Genomic DNA, 23,470 nt, shown 5'->3' on the forward strand with positions numbered 1-23,470 from the left:
TCCAAAGCCTCTGGACACTCCCATGGTTTTAAGAAGCAGATTTCCCTTTTCTGTTCTTCTGTAGCCACAGGCCTGCACTCTTATGATGCCATTGGCTGTCGTGGCTGACAGACACCAGGCAGAGTCACAAGTGAGTGACGGCTGTGTCCAGTCTGTACTGCAGCAGGCCCGTCACAGTCCATTGTGCACATTCCTTTCCGATTCCATGACATCTGGCCCACAGAAATCGGCAAATGCTACAGATCATGCTTCCTCCCCTCAATGGAAAGCATTCACCAGCACACCACTGGTTGCACAGCACGTACTGTGTGGCCACTGGCCTCGGCTATTTAGGGAGGCAATCTAAGGTGTGGATTAAAAGTAGCTTTATTCAAACTCTACCACCGACTAGCTATGTGCCTGGGCAAGTCACCTGAACTCGGTCTCAGTTTCCTTATTTCTAAAATGGGATTAATTATAAGCCCACTTTGTAGGATCATAGCAAAAGTTCAATGAGTTAATACTAGAAAGCACTTTGAGCAGTGCTTGGCCTTTTGTTACAGTGATGTTTAAGTGTTGGCTGGCTACCGTTCTCTGAGCATTTTAGGGACTAGGGCAGTGGTACCATGGGATTACTTAGGGGAGACTCTTAAAAATTCGAATTCCCAGGCCCAACTCCAGAAAGGCTTGGGGGGCCTTATCACTAACGATAGAAGGCCTTTATCCTGACACTGAAAAGAGGCTTCCTTATAAGGATGTGTGTGTTATATAGCCTGTGAATCAGATGGGAATTCAATTCATCAGTTTCCATCCTCCCCCAACCCCATGCCCACCAACCTACAGGGAAGAGATAAAAACAAAACAAAAACAAAAACAAAAACAAAAAAACAAAAAAAACACAAAAAACACAAAACAAACATTAAAAAATATTGTGGTGCAGTTAGATTTTGAAGGAAGGTCCAGCAAAAGTAAGGCTCTAAATCAGGAGGCAAAGCCTCAGATACCCTCATAAGAAGAACTAACAGTGTTAAGTCAACAGCCAGTCCTCAACCTCCAAGTAAAATGCAAGCCCCACTGAGCTACTTGCAGATCCTGAAGGGCTTGTCCCATGTCTCACCTCCGAGGCTTCCCTTGTTTTCCCTTCTACCTAGAATGCTCCCTTCCCTATTTTGCCCTGTTAATTTCTACTCAATCTTTATGTGTCAGAGCAAATATTTCCATTTAAAAATGTAAAACTTTGTTATTACGATGAAATATTCAAGTTTTAGCCACTTAAAAGCAGAAGTATTTTCTTTTTCATCAGTGCATAGCACTTAGCCTGAAGACTCACATATTGTTAGGACTGAAAATATCTATCAATGTATATGTCTATCTCTTTATATTTATTTAATGAATGAGTGGAGAACGTGGTGTCCTAAATGGCCCTATGTGTAGGCACAGGTGCCAATAACGATAAAGGAGAAATGGAAAATCATTCCCCCAAGTTTCTTTGGCTTCATTACTTGTTTCCTAATCTTATTCTTCTACCAGAGCCAGAGCCAGGCTGGCCCACAGGTAAAGCTAAATAGTGCTGCATATCATTTTATAAACATACGTATTGAAAACAAACTCCTACAATCCTAGAAAACTCTTGGACACAGAACATTGTGTTTTTTAAAAAAAATCTTTTCAGTATTTAGAAGGAGAGTGGATGTGTTTTTGGGGAAATAAGTCATTATCACAAAAGTTTTTATTGGAGGGATGGAGAGAGAGGGAGAAAAAGAGAGACAGGAAAAGAGGGAGGGATGGTCAGGCAGAAACACACAGAGAGAAACAAACAGAATTTCCCAGAGAGCCTAAAAGGACCCAACCTTGTCCTTCCTTTAGAATCCCATGAAAAGCTTCTAGAAAGTGCTGATGCCTGGACTGTATCCCCCCAGTTGTGAATTTATTTGATTTGGCGGGTGTAGCCCTAGTGCTTGTCTGTTTCCAAAGCTCAACAGGTGATTCGAATGTGCAGTCAGGGTTGAATATTACTAAGTTAGCTGTTCCAGAATTGTTGCCAAGTAGGTGAAAGAGAAAACCCCAAGAACAAAGATAGCTCTCTACCTGGCAGTGGCTGAGGTTGAGAACGGCTCTCTGTTCTTTGCATACAACCATAGCTCTCCGAGGGGCCCAGTCTGTGCTGTTCGCTTCATGTGTTCAGTGCCAATGAAAACCCAGCAGCCACGATCAGTGTGGAGCAAATGGGCACCGTTCCTGGGGCAGACGGAGAGCTGTGGGCAAAGAGCCCACTTCCTGGGCTTTAAAAACTTTCTGGCTGGACCATATTTCTAATTCTTAGAAATCTCAATCTCCCAAAATGTATCATAAAATAATTAAAGCAGATGGGAGCTGGCACCTCTCTGGGTCTCCTGTGACACATTGTGGAGGGATGGCTCGGGAAATGAATCTGCTGACTTGGAAGCTGGGGATCAGTCCTATTGTTTGCTCCTGTGTGGGCTTGATTTTCCAAGTTAACTTGTGGCCCCTTTCGGAGCTCATACGGCGGAGTCTATATGTGTTTCTTCTCCAAATTTCAAGGGTACTCCTGGTCCCTCCCCACTCCTTCCCCACCATAATACGTACAAACATCCGGAAAGTCCTGCAAATACAGTCCAGTAGGACACCATCTTACTATTAACTATGCCGAAACACACCCAGGGCACAGAGGAGGAAGCAACCCATTTACCACCCCATTAACTTTCTCCACCTTCTCCACGCAGAGCCTGCTTGGGGAAGCCTCCAGGAGAACCTCCCCTCTCTGGTCTCTTTTGTTCTCATTGTCTCTCCTCTAGTTCACCTTGGCCTTTTGTCCTTCCTCCTCCTCCCACACCTCTTCTCCCCACCAGTGTCCCGGATTTGTCTTCCAAGAAGAGTGGTGCAGCCGTGGGTTCTCCTGTAGAAGTCAGCACTGGGCTTCCCGATCCAACAGTGGAGGGCGTCGCTAATGCAAGCACTCCTCTCTCTGGCTTATATGAACACACTCTCTCATAGCAGAACTTGGACATTTTATTTTAATAAAAATCTTTGTTTCTGCATTCTAACAACAAACAACTACTCATCCCCATTAAAAGCTTCCCTCCTTCAAAAAGACCAAAAATAAAGAAAAGGAATGAAGAAGATAAGAGGGAAGGAAAACTATTCTGCTGTTTGACAACTGGACACCTTTTGGGTATCTTAATGTACTATGTTCTACCAGAACTAACAATCTAGGGTATGCGACCTGATGAAAGACATACTGTACAAGGTCTGACAATTAAGTTCACCAACTTGCTGTAATGATGTTGCTAACCTTTTTTGATATCAGAGGGATTATTCATTATGAATTTGTACACGGTGGACAGTTAACCAAGTTTACTATCTGGAAGTGCTGAAAAGGCTGCGTGAAAAAGTAAGACGACCTGAACTTTTCGCCAACAACTCATGGCTCTTGCATCATGACAATGCACCATCTCACACGGCACTGTCTGTGAGGGAGATTTTATCCAGTAAACAAATAACTGTATTGGAACACCCTCCCTACTCACCGGATCTGGCCCCCAATGACTTCTTTCTTTAGCTGAAGATAAACAAAATATTGAAAGGAAGATGTGTTGATGACATTCAGGACATCAAGGGTAATACGACAACAGCTCTGATGGCCATTCCAGAAAAAGTTCCAAAATTGCTTCGAAGGGTGGACTAGGTGCTGGCATCAGTGCATAGCTTCCCAAGGGGAGTACTTCGAAGGTGACCACAGTGATATTCAGTAATGAGGTATGTAGCATTTTTTCTAGGATGAATTCGCAAACTTAACTGTCCCACCTCGTATATAACCCTAAGATCTAGCAACCAAAAGCAAGGATCCAATAATGTCACCTAGTCACACACGGTGCTGAAAATGCAGCACAAGAGGGTGGCTGGAATGGTCTGGTGGGAGTAGCTGGCAGGAGGAGGATGCGTGTCTAGGAACAAACTGTATCTTTATTTGATTTCTTATACATTCATTCCTTATGTATAGCAGGACTTGAGGCTTGGTTGTTTCTGACAATTTTCTGCATCAGCAGAATGGAGACATACCATTGTGAAAAGTGGTATTTGTAAAGATGCTCTGCTCATTATGTCTCTGGTTTTGCTGATTTAAACTCCAGCAAAGTAACGTGAGTTATATTTTACATGTTCTGTGTGTATATACATTTTGTATTTGTAAAAACACAGTATAAAGGAGAGGGGGAAGTGCGTGCACCAGTCTTTTAAAAATAAAAACAAGCTTCAGACTGTGCCTCTTTCATAGAAAGTAAGGGAAAGCCTGTGATTCTATATAAGAATCCATGGACTACTCCTAGGCATGTCAGTGTGAATTGAGACATTACTGGTTTGCATAGGAATTGGATCTATGGAAGCCTGTACTGAAAGGAAGAGTAGATCAGTCAAGATAACTGTAGTAGACATCTTTTGTTTGCTCTACCAGCAAATACTTGCTCTTTTTCTGGTAACAGTACCACATCTTTCTCTGGGAGGCACCTCTTCCCCACTCTCAATTCTTGTGGTTTGGATGGTCTTGACTCTGCCTTCAGCTCTAAAGTTTGGCATGTAGCTCAGCTGCAGCCAATCAGAGCATCTTACCTCCCTGGCCTTGGCAACGCACCTAGGGTTAAACATCTGACTCAATGAGAGTGAAGACTTTTATCAAATGCCTGCAAAGGAGAAGTGGACACAGACGTATGAATCTATGAATCTGGATTTGCTGGAAACCACACTGCTGCCATGAGAAAAAAGCCTATCCTAGAATGGAGCTGATCTGAGGCACTAAGAGAGACCCAGACCCAATGACAGTCTCTGTGCCCAGAATCCATTTGTGCCTGAGGAACTGACTCTGCTCTTGGGCTTTTCAGATAAGTTAACTCAGAAATATTCTTTTTCATAAGCCATTTTTTTATTAGGTGTTTGGTCACTTAAAACCCGGAGTCTTAACTAAAGAAAATAGTTAATAAGAGCCTTCCTGTATATCTGTTACAAACATAACTCTGATGAATAGTTTTGCCTAATTCAGTAGAGTCCTAATTCTGTGAGTACTAAACTAAATTGTGTTAGCAATTAGAACCAGGCCAGGGCATGGTTAGCTGGGTGTCTGCTGGACTTGGCAATTCTGTCTGGAAACAGACAGCTCTGATGCCTGAGTACCCAGAAACTGCAATACTACATCCCTGACCACACAGGCCTGGATGGGTATGGATGGGCCCAGCGGCAGAATATTATAGAAGAGCTATGAGTTTGACATAATTTACATAAAAAGATGGATCTAGAAATCGAGGCTTATTTCTATGAGCAAATGCCAGATGAGTTCAAGAGCTGCAGATAGAAACAGAGGAAATATCAAGAAGAAATACTGGGTAGTTGAAAGGAAATTACAGTCCCAGGAATCACTGAAATACAATGAAACAAGGACGTGGCCTATGAAAATCCAAACATAATTGCACTGGTCATGGTAGTATTCCTGCAAAAGTTCTTTCTCTGTGATACTCTGTGCATATACTTAGCTTCTTACAAAAATTTGGTTGTATTACATAGTAATTTGAAATGTTCTTATTTGATCCAAAGTGTTTCTATAAACCAGTGACTATAAGGGCCCAATATATTTTTGGGAAAGACACGAGGCCTAAACTCTACCTATGCCAAAAGAAACGCTAGTAGAAATTTCAGTTTGGGGGCAGAGTTAGCCTAGGAACAAACCATCCATTATCTTCTCGGTAGAATTTAGTATCTTGTCCATTCAGCTGAATGGATTTCCTTAAAAACAATGTGGTTCTCAGCAGTACCATGGTCAACAGGACATTTAGCACGCTCAGAGTAGACAGGTGTGAGAAAGGAGCTCTCTTTGCTTATGGCAGAATTCTGCTTACATGTATCTTCCCTTGTCCTTTGCAAGCATGGCTTCTGATTTCTGTCAAGAATAACTGACTACAAGCCATTCACCAGTGGCATCCCTGGTATCACTCAATTGGCTCTGCCCTTGTCACGCATGATGAATGCATACCATCCACTCATAACACTCTGAAAAAGAAACTTGTTCCTTTTCTTTTGGCTCCTTAAGTGGTAAATCACCTTTTAAGTGTCAGATCGGCTCAGTCTTACTTGTCTCTGGAATCCTTGGCCACGTGTTCTGGCCCCACTATGTCAAGGTGTGAGTTCATCTGACTCCACATGAGGACAACCCAGCAGTGCAGCACTTCAGGCCTGCATTGGGTGTCCCTCCCCTTCTGCCCCAGGGCATCCCTGCTGACTCTGGGCCGTAAGGGGCCAGGAGACCCACTGGTGCCCATGCACGCACAGCCCAGAACTGCAGGCTAGTTAGTGTTGAGGGGTGAATAGCTGACTAATGGGGAGGTAAGAGCCAGTGGATAAATTCACTTCCCCCACTCCCGCTGTATAAACTGTCCTAAAATATAATTGATTCAGCCTCTTAGAGACGGTCCTGAGGGACCAAGCAATCTTTTGGTGTTCGATTCCACGTGGTGGTCAGCTCAGTAACGCACTTTCGCATTTGCTCTGCCTTCTTCTCTGCTTCACTCTTATTTCTCCTCATTCTTGTTTCACTGGGACTACATTCTTCAATGAACCTGAATATGAGTAAGCTTTGTCTAAGACCCTGATTCCTGGGGAACCCAAGCTAAGGCAGTCAATATCAGGTGTGGCCCTACAAATGTAGATCCTCAAGAGGGAATCACTCATCAGCTTGATGACAATAGAATTGTCATTGCGAGTGGGGGGTGATAACCCTTGGTATGTGGTTTCATCACAATTACTAATGGTCTCACTGGTGGTTAATCAGGATGTAGTAAACGCAGAAGGTGAAGCATTGGGCTGTATGGTGACTATGTGCTTGACGTTTTGGGGTGACAATAATCATATGGATTGGGGAGCAGGCAAGCCTCTGTTAACAGCATCGGAAGCACTGCAAAAAGAAAATTATATTCTCAGGGCAGCCAACTCCCAACTTAAGACATATTGGGAAACCCAGAGGGCTTCCTTAGCAGGATTTAAGGGAATTTCTATCTCCTTGGTACTTCCAGGCCTGCTGTGCTAAAAATCAGGTACAGAATTTGACAAACCACATTCCTGAAACCAGAATTACCTCCCCCCAATAGCCCCCCACCAAAGAAAACTCACCAAGATAGTAAAACACTAATAGTACAAGAGCTGCAAAGGAGATTGGACGTGCAACCTTGACAGATCTTATGTATCACAGTTGGGGCTCTGACAGGGAAAGAGTAGCACTCAGACCTGGGACAAGGCAGAGAATCCTGAAAACACCTTCCTAACTCCCTGAATCCTTCAGGCCAGCAGAAGCAGAATTGTCTTCTGTGTTGCCGGTGGAGAGCAGCTGCCCTTTGCCTAAAGACTGCACAACGTCTCCTGAAGCCCAGCCTTGCAGGATAATTACTTCCTCTCAAGGTCTGCCTCCAGGCTAATGATCCCTCACTGCTGTCAGGCGGATCACTCCAGCACAGCCTGAGCAGTAAGTGCAACTGCTATTCCAGGAGGAGATAACGTCTATACCTGAGAAACGGCAGAAAGAAGTTGGTTAAGATTTTCTGCTAAGAACCAGGGAAATACGTAATGAGAGTGGATTTTAAGGGCGTTAGACGATAAGAACGTCAGTCAGGATTGGGCACAATTAATTGACAGGGAGCGCACACAGGATTCAATGCTCTAGCAAGACACCAGTCCTAATAGTCTCCTAATGTCACTTTGAAGCTTGGTTATCATGAGGGCCTGAGGTAGAGATTCCAGAACTCCTGCAGCAGAGCATTGAGAAAAGGTTAGAAGGCTCAGAGGGGTGGCAACGCTAGATGGATTTACTATGGAAGGTGCAAGAACAGTCCACTTGGCTATGTTCTCAGACAAAACCCAGGAAACCTTCCTTTCATAAATGTCACAGGGAATGAACCAGTGAGAGAACAGTGGCATTTCTGAGATATTTAGGGTGACTGTCCTCAGTAGATCGATGGTAGGTAGGTGATGTTGCCATTAAGTTGTGACGCGCACAGTTCGGGTGGGATTTCAGAATGTCGAAAGCAAGAAAGCGGTAATTAACTGTCATAGGCAAGATTTACATTATTATTGCATCAGACAACAAGGTGAGAGTAGTAACAAGGGTACCCTGACCCACAGGGATCCGTGGTGGCTGCTCATAGACCCCAGGGTACCAGAGAGGTGAGACAGATGCTGTCCCTCGAATGGTACTCAATTTGTATAACAACAACGACGACAACATCTTGCTAGCTGGTGAGCAGGATGACATCAACAGTCACAATGGAAAGAGCGGGCCCCTCACCCAATTTCCAGATCTAATTTCCAGATCTGAATCGTGGATGCAGAGACCACTGGTCCATGACTGAAGTGGAGGCCCAGTCCCTTGAAGGGCTGCAGAGCCATCGCAAGTCTCTATGGGAAATACTCCCCAATCCTTCTCCAGAGGGACCTGGCTTTCTGGGACAAAGTAACTATGTTAGAGAAAGGAGACTACCTCGATTTTTAAAGGAGTTTGAGATAAGAAGGCTGAATTGATAAGGATACCAGGGAATTCAGAATGCCTCTGATTAGTAAGGGCTTCTGGGGGACAGCAGCAAACGAAGATTTGGACGAAGTCCCTAACACTGGGGGTCCAAGGGGTTCACCCCCACCCTGTGGTTATTTCCTCAGTCTCTGATGCACAATTCGGACAGACATATTCAGCATGTGGCAGAACCCTCACGCTGCCCTGCGACGAAAGGGCTACTGTGGTAGCAAAACACAAATAGAGGGCCCATCGCTGAAGCTGAAACTCTCCCATCCCCAGGTCAACAACACCGTTATCTTTAACTTGTAAATAAGGAAATTGCATCTCCGAGAGATTCAATTAACTTGCCTCTAGAGTCTGATTCATCCAGCTTTCAACTACTGCCTGTTTGCCTATGCCTTTATGTTCTGGAACTATAACAAATGTGATAAGGTAAACTAGCTTCATTTTCAACTTCTTGAGAATACTTGGTTATTCCTCTTGGTTGGTTCTATGGATATATATTCTTTTATATGAAAACACATTTAAAATTGTATTGAAAGGCATTGGTTTAAAACCCCTGCACCAGCTGTTTTCAATACGGCCAGCAGTACCCATCACACAAAGTTTTGCAGCTCTGAATGATGATTCTTCATGACTCAGCTTTACTCTCAGGAGATACATTACAGAATCTTAATTAATAAGGGCCCAGAAATCTTAATCAAGTTAAGAAAAGGAAATTATTAATGTTGTAAGTGGCTGCTGCTAACATCACAATGTAGTAATCCTGTCTACTAAGAGAGAACTCCTTCATTGGCTATTTAGAAAGGTTAAGTTATATGCTTACCACACACTTAAACTAAAATGAATTTTAGAGTTAAATGTAAATAATTAAAATGTTACATGGAAGAAGTGAGACATGAGAGAAGTAGAAGGAAGTTAATACCAGACTCAGGACGGGGAAGCCCTTTTCCAAATAAAGGGGGAAAAAAAGAAACAATAAAATATTGATAGATTTAATTACATAAAAAAAATTCACTTATTTTGTGGTGAAAAATAACACAAAGAAGATTACAAGGCAAATTGGAAATTCTGAAAAAAATACAACAGTCTTAATATCCTTTATAAAAAATTCTTATAAATCAATGTATTTATCTTCCAGTTAACAAAAATGTATCGAGCAACTATTATTAGTTAGGTTAGATGATGGGGACAAAACAGCCAATCGATGGAACTTGTAGTCTCATGGGGGAGACAGAAGATAAATAAAATAAGTAAAAACACATAATATGGCTGATGACAGTAAGTGCTATAGAGGAAAACAAGGTGAGAAGTCGGATAAGCGTTTCCAGGAGGGAAGAGATGACAATTTTTAACTGATGGATGGCCTCCCTGGGAAGATGAATGTGAGCTAAGATCTGAAGTAGGTGTAAGCGAGCCACAGGGCCATCTCGTGTTTCAGGCAGAGGGAATAGCAGTGAGGTGGGAGAAAGCTCGCATGTTCAAGCGGGGGGGGGGGGGGGGGGGGGGGGGCCAGGAGACCAGCCATTCAGGCCAGAATGGAGCGTTAAGAGAGCAAGCAACAGGAGACGTCAGAGGCGTAGCAGGTAGAACCAGACCATGTAGTCTTACTACCCATTGCGAGAACGTTGGCTTTTACTATGCAGGTGAGGGGAAGCCACTGGAGGGTTCTGAGCTGAAGAACACGGTTCGAATTATGTATTAGCGAGAACATTTCAGTTGTTGTTTAAAACAGGAAATGAGTCGAGAGACTATTGCAAGACGGTCGTAGAACAGTGTTTTTTGTTTTGCTTGTTTCTTTTTTGTTTTGCAGGGGTGGGCAGGGCGCTGATGGTGAAGAGGCAGCTGGTCTTTGGATATGTTAAATTTAATATGCCTGATAGACATCCAAGCAGGTTTGTGAACAGCCAGATGGACACCCAAAGTCTATGGTTCCAGGGAAGAGGTCTGGACTGGGGCTCTAACTTATGGGGGTTGTCAGCCTAAAGATAGTATTGACAGTCAGGAGACAGAATGAGATCAGTAGGAAGTGAGTATAGACAGAAAGAGGAAGGCATCTAAGAACTAAGCTGGATTCAATCCAACGCTGAAGATTTGGGTCAGGAGGAGGAGTCAACAAAGGAAACTGAGAAGTCGGGGCCAGTAGGAAGGAGGACAATGCGATTTAGGCTCCAGAAGTGAAGGGCCCGTGGTGCCAAGCATTGTTGCTAGGAAAGTCAGGTGAGGACTGAAAACTAGTTCTATCTGACGTTCTTATGTATGTAGCCCGTTAGCTGTCCCTCAGTCTCTCAGCTCACTCCTTCAGAATACACCCAAACTCGTGTTGTTGTTTTTTTTTGCATCTCCTTCCTTCTAAGCCAGCATTTCTACTTCTTTGCCTCTCTAACAAAAACCATGCAAGCTTTCACCACCTATTCTCTGGATCAATGCAACAAAAGGCCCACACGCGTGTAGTCTAGTGCAGAACCCACTTTAGAAAGGCAGGGGAATTAGAAGGAAAGCAAAGGCTGGGAATTTTCATCACTATATATTTGAAAAAATATTTCTGTGCTTATTGACTAACTAGAAATAAAACCATTCAAATGAACCAGCTATCAAAGAAATGCAGATTAAAAATAAACTGTCTACTATTTTTTTGCAAATCAAATTAGCATTGAAAAAAAAAAAATCCCGTATGGGCAAGACTCAGCAGACATTCTCATATACTACTGGTGGAAGTGTTAATTGGTAAAACTTTTCCACAGGGCAATTTGGCAATATATAAGAACAATTTTTTTTAAAGTTCCTTCTTCACACCTTTTGGTCCAGTGATTCTGCTTCTAGCAATTTATTATAAGGGAATAATCAGAATGCACACCAAGATTTCTATAATAGGATACTTACTTTAGCACTGTTTCTTATAGAATATAGGATACAGAATTCTATAAAGTTCTATGTTCTCACAGAATATAGAAACAACACCTTAGTGTTAATTCTTGTATAATTTACAGGACTAAAGCAGTAATTAAAATAATTTAACACCTAGCATTGGAGCACGAGTCAATAAATTATGACAGAGCCACAAAAGAAATACTCTGGAGCAAAAGAATATCTAAAAGATATAAGAAAATATCAATGAGGTATTTTCAAAGTAAAAAAAAAATAAAGAAAAAAAGCTATTAAATGGCATTTATGGTATGATTCTAATTTTGTAAAGAAAAAGAGCAGACAAATTGGAAATATACTAACTAAAATCTTAATAGAAATTATTTCTGTACATGCTTGAGATTATTGGAGTTGTTACTTACTTAGAAATATTTACTGAGGGCCTGCCTTGTAGCAGGCACTGTTCTGGGTGCTTGGGAGACATTAGTGAAAACGAATAGAATTCTGGCCTTGCAGTGCATACATTCTATCAGGAGGGATACAGAAAAGAAACAATAATAAAGAAAGAAATTATGTATCTTTTCGAAGGTGATAAGTGCTAGAGAAAAAAAAAGACACAGAGCAGAAAAAGTGGGATTGGGAGTGGTATGGCTGCCATTTTAAACAGGGTGGTCAAGGTAGGTGTTGGTGAGCATGTGGCGTTTAACAAAAACGTTATGGAGGTGAAGGAAGTGACCATGTGAATACTGAGGGAAAAGCATTCTAGATAACGTGTTTCCCCGAAAATAAGACCTAACCGGAAAATAAGCCCGAGCATGATTTCTCAGAATGACATTCCCTGAACATAAGCCCTAATGCATATTCTGGAGCAAACCTTAATATAAGACCCGGTCTAATTTTCGGGGAAACACGGTAGAAGGATCGGCAAATGCAAAGGCCCTATGGTGGGAGCACGTCTGATGTGTCTGAGGCTCAGCAAGAAAGCCTGTGTCGCTGGAGCTGATTGAACGTGGTAGGAAATGGGGAGCCAGACTGGGTGGAACCCACTGGGAGGTTCTGGGAATGTTGGGAATAGATGGGTTAAGAAGCTATTGCAATAATCAAGATGAGCTGACAGTGTTGGGATGAAGGGAGAACAGTGAATATACTGAGGATTGGTCAGATTCCGGATATATTTTGAAAGTGGGACCAATATAATTCCTTAATGATTTACACATGGGGTACAAAAAGGGAGGCCGCCAATGTTTTGGGCCTGATGAATGGGAGGAGAAAGCTGTCAGCAACTGAGGTGGAAAGATCCTGAGTAGAGCAGGTTTGGGATGGGAGCACGGAGATCAGGAGTTGAGTTTTGGACGTGGTAAGTGTCTCCATGAGGAGATGTCCAGGAGGCAGTTGGCTATGGCAAAATATGGAGTTCGCAGCAACTGAACTGCGGACGAAGAGGTCCAAAGACTATGTCCTGAGGCACGCCAACATCAAGGGGTTAAGGAGACAAGTAACAATGAGAGGAAGGCGGGTTGAGAAAGTGACCAGTAAGGCAGGAGAAAAATCGAAAGAATGTGGGGCCAAAAAGTGTTTCAAATTCTGCTCAAATGCCGGTAGGTTAAATAAGTTGACAAGTGAAAATTGATTACTGGATTTAGCAATGGGGCAGTCAGGGCACTCACTGGTCACCTTAGTAAGAGGGTTTTGGTAGACTATCTTGAGAGAAGCTGAAGGTGGGAAGTTGGAGATGGCTGAGTACAGACAACCCTTTTGAGGAATTTTGTTGCAAAGGGACTTAGAGATACGAGTGGTAGCCAAGTGGGGAAGTGAGATATTAGAAAGTTTGTTCATTTTTCTTTTTAGGTGGAATAAATAGGAGCATGTTTGTATGCTGATGGGGAGCCTAGCCAGTCCACTGAGATCACTAATATTCTCAAGGTAGTAAGATGGCAGCAGATAGTACACTTGGAAGTTCATATAAGGAATGACTGACCAACCAACCTCCCCAACTATACTGGTCTACTCTGCTATCTGCATTCCTAACTCTCCGAGTTCTCCACTGACTCAGGAGGTCACATTTAAAATATAAACATTTACAGTTGGCATGACCTTATAGAACAATAATCATAATGAAGGTCTCCCCCATCTCATTGACCCCCATGCACCAAAAGCCCACTCACCCCCATTGGAAAGTGTGTTGCTTGAAGTTTCAGAATTACAGATTGAGTACAGGAGCCATGAAATATGATAAATCTGTGTACAGAAGCCAGTTTTGCGAGAAAAAGAGATTGGGAAAAAGAAAAATCTTAGCCCTTTGACCCCACTCCATATAGAGTTTTGTAACCCAGGAAACCAAAGCACATCCTATTTGCTGCCTCTTCACCAAGGGATAGAATTACAAGGAGAAAACCCAGGAAATCAACTCTGCACATCTCACCCAGAACTCAAGGCTTAAATTTTAGCATCCATCCTCATCCATCTGCCAGCACATACCTCTGCTCCTTCTACACATCTAACATTCCCACTCAGATGATATCTGTTCTTTCTCCCTCCCATGGGTCCAGTATCATCATTCTCCTTCCCTCCTTCTCCTCATAAAAACCAGGACTCAGAAAAGAATGCCAGAAGGCATGGTGGTTTAGACCTGGCAGGGGTTTTGTGTTAGTTCTCATTTTACAAATGAAGAAACCAAGTCTCAGAGGGTAATGTGAACTGCCCAAAAGCCAACAGCCAATTAGTAAGAAAACTCCAAAAAGAACAAAACAAACTGATCAACTCATTTACATCGAGGTGTACTGATTGATATGTTCTCTGACAAAGGCATGTTCTGACAGAAGCCATAGGCCTGAGCCAAAGGAATGGGTGCTGAAAAGTGGGAAGGGAGGTCCAACAAGCAAGGTAAGCTGTTGTAATTTTAGTATCAGGGAAGTCTTTTGGGTGTTTGATATTGCATAAGCAATTCTGATTTGTCTATTCCAGTTCTCAAGGGGGAATGATTTTGACCCCAAGGGGAGATGTGGCAATGTCTGGAGACATTTTGGTTGTCACAACTGGGTGGAAGGTGCTATTGGCATCGAGTAGGTACAGACCAGGCATGCTGTTAAATATCCTATAGTGCAGAGGACAGCCCTCGCCCCAAATACGTGACCCAAAGGTCAATCATTTTAGAAACTCTGGTTCACTCTGAAGGAAAAGGAAGGGAAGACAGAACATTACCAGAAGTTGGCTCTGGAGTAGTGTTCCATGTAGAGCTGCTCATCAGAAAAGGGGGCCAAGTGGATGTCGCTGAATGTCGGGAACATCATTCCTAATGAGCAAAAGACAACAGACCCACAAGTTGACTCCTACCGCCTTCTGATTGAAGGGTCCACTTACCTGCCACTTCACCAATTCCATTCTTTCATCTATTTCTTTTATTACACAACAGGCTAAAATATAATTTTGCCTCAAAGCAAGGATAAGAAAATTAGGCAGACGATCAGAGGGGATATAAAAAAAAATAAAACTACCAAAGCCAAGTCCCAAAGCTGTGTAATGATAAAAGCTTGTAGAGTCCTAGGTGAGGCATCCAACCTGACATATTTACCTCCTCAGCTATTTTTTCTTTTCTGTTTGTCCTGTGCTTGGATTCTGGGTACTTACTTTAGTTTTTCCCTCTTTATTGTAAAAACAACTTAGCTTTGAAACTAATCAACATTCCATCATTCTATCACATTACTTCCCTTCTCAGACATTGTCCGTGTATAATCATATTGACTATCTTTTCAAGTGCTGTTAGAATCTATGCTTATATGCAGGCTCACCGCCCTCCACGCTGGGACGCCAGTACTTGTGTTTGGTTCCCGACCTCGCCAGGGAAAAGGCAGATTCTTTGGTGGGCAAATGACCACCTAGACTAGCATGCCTGCGTAGGTATACCTGGTGATTAGCATTACTATTCCTGTCATTTCAGGTAGACTCTTTTTCTTTTTCAGAGTCATTTATTAAACTGCACATGAAAGATGAATTATCAACCCAATTTCAGAATGAGGATCACCTAAGAAACGTGAGATGCTGTCAAAAAAAAAAATATCTAAAATTTCTTGATTTTGTTAACTCTGCCATGAACTTTTTTATGGGCTTTCTATGTATTAATTCATTTAATCCTTTTTATATCCATTTTATAAATGAGAAAACTAAGGAACAGGGACATTTAAGTGGCTCAGCTGCAATCTCCGAGCTAATAAGTGGAAGGGCAAAATCCAGGGCTGGACCCTCATCAGTCAAGGGCCCCACACTTTAACTCAATGTCTGTTAAAGCAGAACAGATTGTTTTATTTAGGGTATTTTCCAAGGTAGTCAGAGAAAAAGCATGATTGTAACATCATTCATGTCATCATCTAAATCTCATGTGTTGCTGTCAGAACAATAATGACTGCTGGTTGGTTTTTCAATTTCAAGATAGAAAGATATGAAACAACCTTAAAAAAGTAATATGTGTCATTACTTGTATAAACTTGGGAAGCTTCAGAGGAGAATGTTCTGAGCCCAAGCCTAATAAAAATCCCAAAGATATGGAGGAGAGGAAATCATCAAAGGTGACATGTAAGAAAAATTCCAAGAGTTGAAGAAAAAGAATATTCTGATTTAACATACTCACTACACATCTAGCACACTAATTTAAAAGTTTCACGCGAAGAAGACTAGACATAAAGACAAGATACTAAAAGTGTCCACAGGGAAAAACTGTCACTTTAAAGGCTCAGAAGTCAGAATGGCATGGGACTTCTCAATAGCAATGTTGGAAACCAGAAACCAGAGAACGATGCCTTGATCTTGAGATTATAATGCTAAGTGAAATATGTCAGACAGAAAAAGTCGAGAACCATATGATTTCACTGATATGTGGTATATAAAACTGAAAACAACAAAAGAACAAGAAAAACAAATGAAGAAACAAAACTCATAGACATAGACAATAATTTAGTGGTTACCAGAGGGTAAGGGGGGTGGGGGTAGTAGATGAGGGTAAAAGGGATCAAATATTTGGTGATGAGAACTGACTCTGGGTGGTGAACACACCATGTGATCTATAGATGATGTATTACAGAATTGTACACCTGAAACCTATGTAACTTTGCTTACAGTTGTCACCCCAATAAACTTGAATTTAAAAAAAAAAATACTGAGTACACACTGTTTCCAAATTACAATTCTCTACCTAGCAATATGGCAATACACAGACTCAATAAAAAGTAACTTCTCAAGCACCCATTCTCCAGACCTGTTAGAGAATATTCTTTGCTAAAATGATGGTGTAAACCAAAAAAGAGGAAGGCACAAGAATGATGAGGGAAAGTCAAAGTATGGTAGTGATGCGACAGCCTGGAAACCAACCAGTTCATGAGTGGGAGAGGACAGAGGGATGACAGAAAGAAGCCTTCCCCACAGTAAATGCTGACAGGATCTGTCAGACCTGTTGGAGCATGGACAAAATTAGTCACGGCTATACAGAAAACTAAGCTAATGAAAAAACAAGGCAATTAGCTCCAAGAAAAGCAAAAGATTGCATGAGAAAATACACAATCATATGCACCTACTATATCGCCTGATTCAACACTTAAGAACATTTACATTGTCATAATAATGTAAACACTGATGATTGATTTAACCAATATTTAGCCTATAATGATCTAGGTCCATATTTCTTTATATTAAATTCTGAAATCCAAAAAGCTCTTCAAAGCAACAGAGTTTGCAATATCATTCGGTGGCCAAACCTGACCTGAACTGATGTGAGCCTAGTTAAGTCCTTATTTATCTCACTTGCCATGCATAGTCCTATGTTTTGGTGCAGAAATACAATGTATTTCATTGGGGAGTGATGCCCCAGATCCCAGTGGAGGCATTGAATATTATATGGTATATGACTCTTATTATCTTTCCAAAGTCTTCCAGATTCTGAATTCTGAGGTGTATCTGGCCCCAAGGATTAGGATAATGGATTGAGGACCTTAATAAATATATTGAGAGGCTAGGTGGAGGGAGGGTGCGTCAAGATGTGAAAGAGCTGCTATGTAGGAGAACTAACTTCTCAACTGCCCAGTGACAAGAATAGCAATATGATAGCTTTACATAAAAATATGTAGGCAAATAATAGGAGAAACGGAGAATAGAGTTGAAAGGGATTGTCTTTGGGGAACAGGCTCAGATAGGCAGACATGTGACACAGGTATACTACTTTTATTATAACCCTTCATGTCATTATTTGATGTTGTAAACTATGTCTTATTTTGATGGAAAATAAAAATAATTAGGGAAAAAGTCAATCATTCTTCCCTCAGGAACCCACAGGGTAGGAAGCTGATAAAATCAGTATTTACTTCAACTTGTCTAGTTAAAGATACATAGCCCAATACAAAATTTCAGATCCACTTCAAATATCTGGGGAAATGCTCAGCTCAGAGAGGCTCAATCAGATGCACATTAATTAACTTTGTGAGAAAATATCATCACATGAAAGCACCCACCCATTTGAAAAAATCCAGATAAAACTATAAAACTTCTTCCTGGTGGGCATGAAGAAGAAACCCAAGCAGCTTTACTCCTTCACTGTCATCTCCCACAGTTCAATTTTATCGCTTGGACACAAGGCTTCCAAGGTCATCGGGCTGTTTGACAACGGAAATGTTGACGAAGCTCTGGACATTAGGCATACTTTGCCTAAGGTTATTTGGTTTCTTTTTTGCACATGAATTTTTAAAATGCATATTTATGACCCCTAAATTTGGAACCATGTAGGAAATTACAGATGAGGCTCAGGCTTTATTCACATGCATACACTGAGTAACTTGGAGAGTACAAGTTGCACTTTTATTTGCTATTTTGTCTTCATTGGACATCAAGGTAGGGAGCCACAACATTTGGTAATTTAAAGGAAAACAATTAAGGCAAGAAGCAATAATTCTCATGAGATGCAACTGTTAAAACTGGCCCGATACCTTCACATCTCGATTTAAAAAATGTGTTGTTGGAACATGTGCACTCTCTCTGGCGAAGAGTGGAAAGTCAGTGCCTGTGTAGGAGTTGTGAGTGTGGGCTTCAGGGTCAGACAGACCTGGGGTCAAATCTTTGCTCTGTGACTTATTAGAGATGTGTCCTTGCCAAGTTGCTTTGCCTCAGTATTCTCTTGATAAAGTGGGGATTGTAATAGTACCTCCCTCTAAGCCAGGTCTCAATCTTGGCACGGTTCCATTTTGGGCTGATACCTCTTTGATGTGTGGGGGCTGTCCTGTAATTGAAGGATGTTTAGTAGCACCCCTAGCTTCTCCCACTAGATGCCAGTTGTGATACCAAAAATGTCTCCAGGCATTGCCAAATGCTCCCTGGGAAAGGGGTATAAAATCACGGAGAATCTCAGCACTAACCCTTCAAATAAATTAAAAACCCTCATCATTCATGCTTTGTAAGGTTTTCATAAAATAATTTATGCAAATTGATTAGCATAGGCAGACATTTGGTAAGCACAAATGTGCATTGGGCTTTGTATTTTTATCTCGAATATAGACAGTGATCACAGGGGAAAAAAACACATAGTAAAGGAATATGTCAGAAAAAACAAGCAGACACCAGTTTCTCACATTATAGAAGGCCAACACTTGAAAAGGCTTAAGAGATTATTTTTTAGTAATACAGATGAGACAAGGTCAAATATTTCTTCCTGAAGGAAGAAAGTGATAGAACCAGGACAAAAATGCATAATTCTGAACTGGTCCATTCTGAATACTATGTGGGCCACTGCCATCAATATCTTTATGGTGGGAGACTAGCTCATTTGTTACGGAAAAATAAGACGATAAAATCAAAGAATTGGTGAAATACAAAATGCTCTCTGTTCCTTTCTGTCAAGAATTAAATATGGGGGAAAGGATGTCAAATTTTACAGAAAAGTTAGCCTATTTTTCAAACCAGGATTGGCCAACTCACCATTTGTTTTCAGCCATTTTTTGGAATGAAGGTAACTCTCCAGCATCCTTTCATTGAACAGCATGTATCCCATCGGTTCAGAAATGATCACATCTACAGCCTCAGGAAGCGAGATTTCTTCAATTTTCCCTGGCAGAACAATGATCTTGTCTGAAAGGTGGTTATTTTTCACTAACATCTGAAAAAGATTAAATAGGGTACGAGTATTATTGTTACACAGAATCTTATGAAAAATAAGTGTTACAGGTTAAGGATTGAAGGTGTGGTAGGAATAACAGGTTAAGTGGCATATTTGTTTCTATAAATACTTAAAAAATATTTTTTCTCACTGCACAAATATTTCATATTTAATATAAATTAGAGGATACAGATATGAAACAAATAAAAACACCTCTAATTGTACCACATACAAATAGTAACTATTAGTAGTTTGATGCATACACTTCTAGACTCTTTATAAAAACATAAACTTGTGTGTGTGTATGTATGAGTCGGGTGAGTCTCTGTGTGTGTATATGTATGCACATGAACTTTTCGGGGGGATTGTTTTTTATTAATAGCTTCAGTTTATTTCCCATTGTTCTGCCTGCAATAAAGATGCCAAAAAGTTCTGTACAATAACCTTACATGAATTAATGATATTGATCCTTATTAAATTATCCCTTGATCTTTTGATTCCAAAAATAATACCACGTTCATTAACCTGTCTTTAGAAGTACATTTTACAGTCATGGAGTCATTCTTCTTTGCCGTCCTCTGTATTCTATTTAATGACTTTACTCAAAGGAGGGAACTTGAAGAGAAATGTACTTATTATATTTCTAATATAGCTCTTCTTAATGCCAAATATGCCCTTTTCTACATGACCCAACATAAACATACACAGCACACTCCTTTTCAAGTCGTGGTTCCCTGAGACCCTGAGACATTTACATCTTTGCTCATTGTAATTATACATAATCAGGGACCTTACATTGTGTATTTTCATTAACTTGATCCCTTTCTTCATCCTAAATGCAGTATACCATGAATTTATCATGATTCAGTTGTCAATTTCTGATCACTTCTTCACATGGCTTGTGTATCTTTCACCTCAAACCCTATCTTCTAGGGTGGCTGCTCACCTACATGTGCCCTTTAAGCTTATTAAATGTCTTTTCTACTTATATTTTTTAAAAAAAGAAATCAAGTAACCTTTGATCCAAGGAAAAACAATAAAGAAAACTATTTTAACATGTCACCCATTGTCATCATTTACCCATGCACAAGGACCCTTGGAATTCCATTTATCATCATTCCACCCATGAAAATCAACTTCACAGGATGATGTGGAGACAAGGCCTAAAGGTTAAAGCTTTTGGTACCCTGCTTTTCTCTGAACATTCTCCTCTCAGGAGAGTCCATTCACATGCATGGTTCAGCAATGGGTCCATTGTGGATGACTGTCCAAAGTTCGCTCTCACCTGAGCTCCAGCCATCACCTAACATTTCTACCAATGTGCTTTGTCATCTCCTTAGTATCGACAAGAGCCAACCTCAGCTTCTTCTTAAAAACTAACCATTCCCTTAAATTTCCTTAAAATCTTTATATAATCTTGTCTTTCCTTGATTCTGTTTTGATCACTAACACTATAATCCTCAGTATCCGGGATGCATTCATAGTTGCTTCCCACAGACAATTAGCTCTATTTTATTGTTATTTCTGCCTTTTAGATATCTAATTTCCACGTTTTCCTTTCTGCCTGCACCAACTTGCCCAGTTCCTAATAGCTTCAAATCTAGAATTTAAAAATATCATTTATATAATGAAAATAATAATAGTAGTACCTACTTCATAGGCCTGCTTGAGGCCAAAACAAAATAAAGCATATTAAGCGCTTAGGGCTAAGTATTAAAATTATTATTGTTACAGTATTATTTTTATTAAAGGAATAGCATTCACTAAAAATGAGAAATGCAAATGAGCAAAAACACAAAACTAAAAATCACTTGCATTCCCATCATGAAGATGTAGGCCAGGTATATTTCCCAGAAGACATTTGAGTGTATCTCCGTTTATAAAAGTATATAATACTTTATAGTAATACTTCATAATCTTTTTTTCATGTAATATGCTTTAGACCAGTTTTCTGATTTTTTTTATATCATGACACACTTAAAAATAAGTTATTTTTATGACACCCTAGGGTGAACAGGAAAGGACATTTGAGCTGGGAGCTCATGCTACACTAGATCCTGAGCAGCTCCCATGAGGGCAAAGATCATCAAAACTCAGTGCCTGGCATGCTTGTTGGGAGGCTCTGTTTTAGACATCTTTCCATGAATAGCTCTACAACACATTTTTTATTAGCTATATAGCATTTCATAGATGTACCTTGATTCATTTAACCAACCCTGTGTTATTGGATATTTAGGTTATATCACATTTTTCATTATTATAATAGTGTACTGACAAATAATAATACAATTGAACCTGGGGACATACTTCCCACTACTTCCTTCAAAGTTAAAGGGTACGGAATTTTAGGGGTTTCTGACTCACATTGCTCCATTGCCTGCCAGAAAGGTGATTCCATTTCTAAATTTCAAGCCCTTTCTAAATTCTGCTTGTGGGATGTGATGTTGTCCACACATCCTCAGTGTATAAAACAGCCTCATCAACAAGATGTTGGAAAGAAAGGTTTCTGTCTAAGTTTTGCCGGAGGAACCAATATGATAAAATATCCACGTGAACATGAGATCTACTCTGTGTGGAGACTTTTCAGAGAATAACCCCAGACTCTTGAACCCCCATGAAGATCAGAGATATAGTAAGGCGTCAGAGAGAGGATTTCATGAGACGTCAGGAGGGCAATTTTGGATTCATAGGAAAAAATTCTGAGTCATTATTCTCACTGGTAAAGAAGAACATATTGCGTATGTGGAAGTGAGCAAGCAAACAGGACCGCCAGCAGGTCACAGTATCTTGTGACTTCAATTTTTTTTTTTTTTTTTTTTTTTTACCAGATTCAAAGATCCAGTGAATGAAGCTACGGTTTCTAGTCACTCTTCTACCGTCCAAAAGCTCCGTGACCTTGGGAAAATCACTTCAACTCTAAATTTTAGGTTCTCTCTTTGCAAAATTAGAATTTAAAAACTAAGTCTCCTTCTAGTTCTAACATTTTATGATTACAAGGAAGCAAAATTTCTCCAAAGTACATTCCAGGAGTCCATGAACATAAAGACTTCATGATCAAATAATTTTGTAACTTCTTTATAATATAAGTCCCTCTTACAAATTCAAAGTCCATTAGCATTTTAATGGCTTTAAGGAATTCTACAGAAATGAAACTTTTTGGCCTGGTGAAATCAAAGACATCCAAACTTATTTGAATACTTTGTAGTTTTTTCCCCCCTGAACATTTATAGATCACCCATAGATCAATCTTTAGGAAACAATGAAAATAGTTATTTGATAATCCTAGGTTTGAATATAGTTCCTTGACACATATTTGAAAATAGGACATAAACTCAACCAAGAATAGCTCAAGACACAGAAGCAGCTAATTCCAGATATGACACATTCTATTCTTTGAATCAGTCTTGCTGCCTTCCTTCATCTTTGGTTTACAGGATTCTCAGTAGAGATAATTTTGTGTCATTTCATATATCATTCTTCAAAACTCCAACTCAGTAAAACTATCATTTCCAGGAAAAAATAAACTTCAATTTCTGTCCCTCCAAGTGCTGGAAAAGGTCCCTAACGAGAAGGAAGGCTCCATTACCCACCATATTCACAGGTATTTTCTGTGACCTGGCTCTTCTCTAAGAGTTCAGGACAGAGAGAGATTCCAAATAAAGGCTCTTCTCCCAAGATACCATCAAGGTACAAGTAAACCCACACCACGTCCTTGCTTTGATCCTGTTTCCTTGTTATTACATTGGGTTTCAAAAGCCTGTGCCAATAATCCTGTCACTGGTACCAGTTGCTTAAAACACACACACACACACACACACACACACACACACACACACTCTTTAGGTGGTAGCAGCAGAATTCACCCTTTTACTATCACAGTAACTTCCAAGATAGATCAAGGATATCAGGGTATCCTGCTGTTCTTATCTCATTTG

The 23,470-nt window shown here is 40.6% G+C and overlaps 1 protein-coding gene across 5 annotated transcripts in view; it reads right to left on the bottom strand.

Moving 5' to 3' along the window:
• Positions 1 to 23,470, bottom strand: part of LOC109446342 (histone-arginine methyltransferase CARM1-like) — a 236,591-nt gene that overhangs the window by 26,237 nt on the left and 186,884 nt on the right. For all 5 annotated transcript variants that reach the window (XM_019729679.3, XM_019729702.3, XM_074330492.2 and 2 more), the window contains 2 exons: positions 19,358 to 19,535; positions 14,609 to 14,699 (listed from right to left, as the gene is read on the bottom strand). In XM_019729679.3, the coding sequence (XP_019585238.1) occupies positions 14,609 to 14,699; positions 19,358 to 19,535 (269 nt within the window). The remainder of the gene's footprint in view (positions 1 to 14,608; positions 14,700 to 19,357; positions 19,536 to 23,470) is intronic.

The sequence above is a fragment of the Rhinolophus sinicus genome, chromosome 16 (genome assembly GCF_057876585.1).
Source record: "Rhinolophus sinicus isolate RSI-liver-muscle chromosome 16, RSI-T2T, whole genome shotgun sequence".
In the NCBI taxonomy this organism is placed as follows: domain Eukaryota; kingdom Metazoa; phylum Chordata; class Mammalia; order Chiroptera; family Rhinolophidae; genus Rhinolophus; species Rhinolophus sinicus.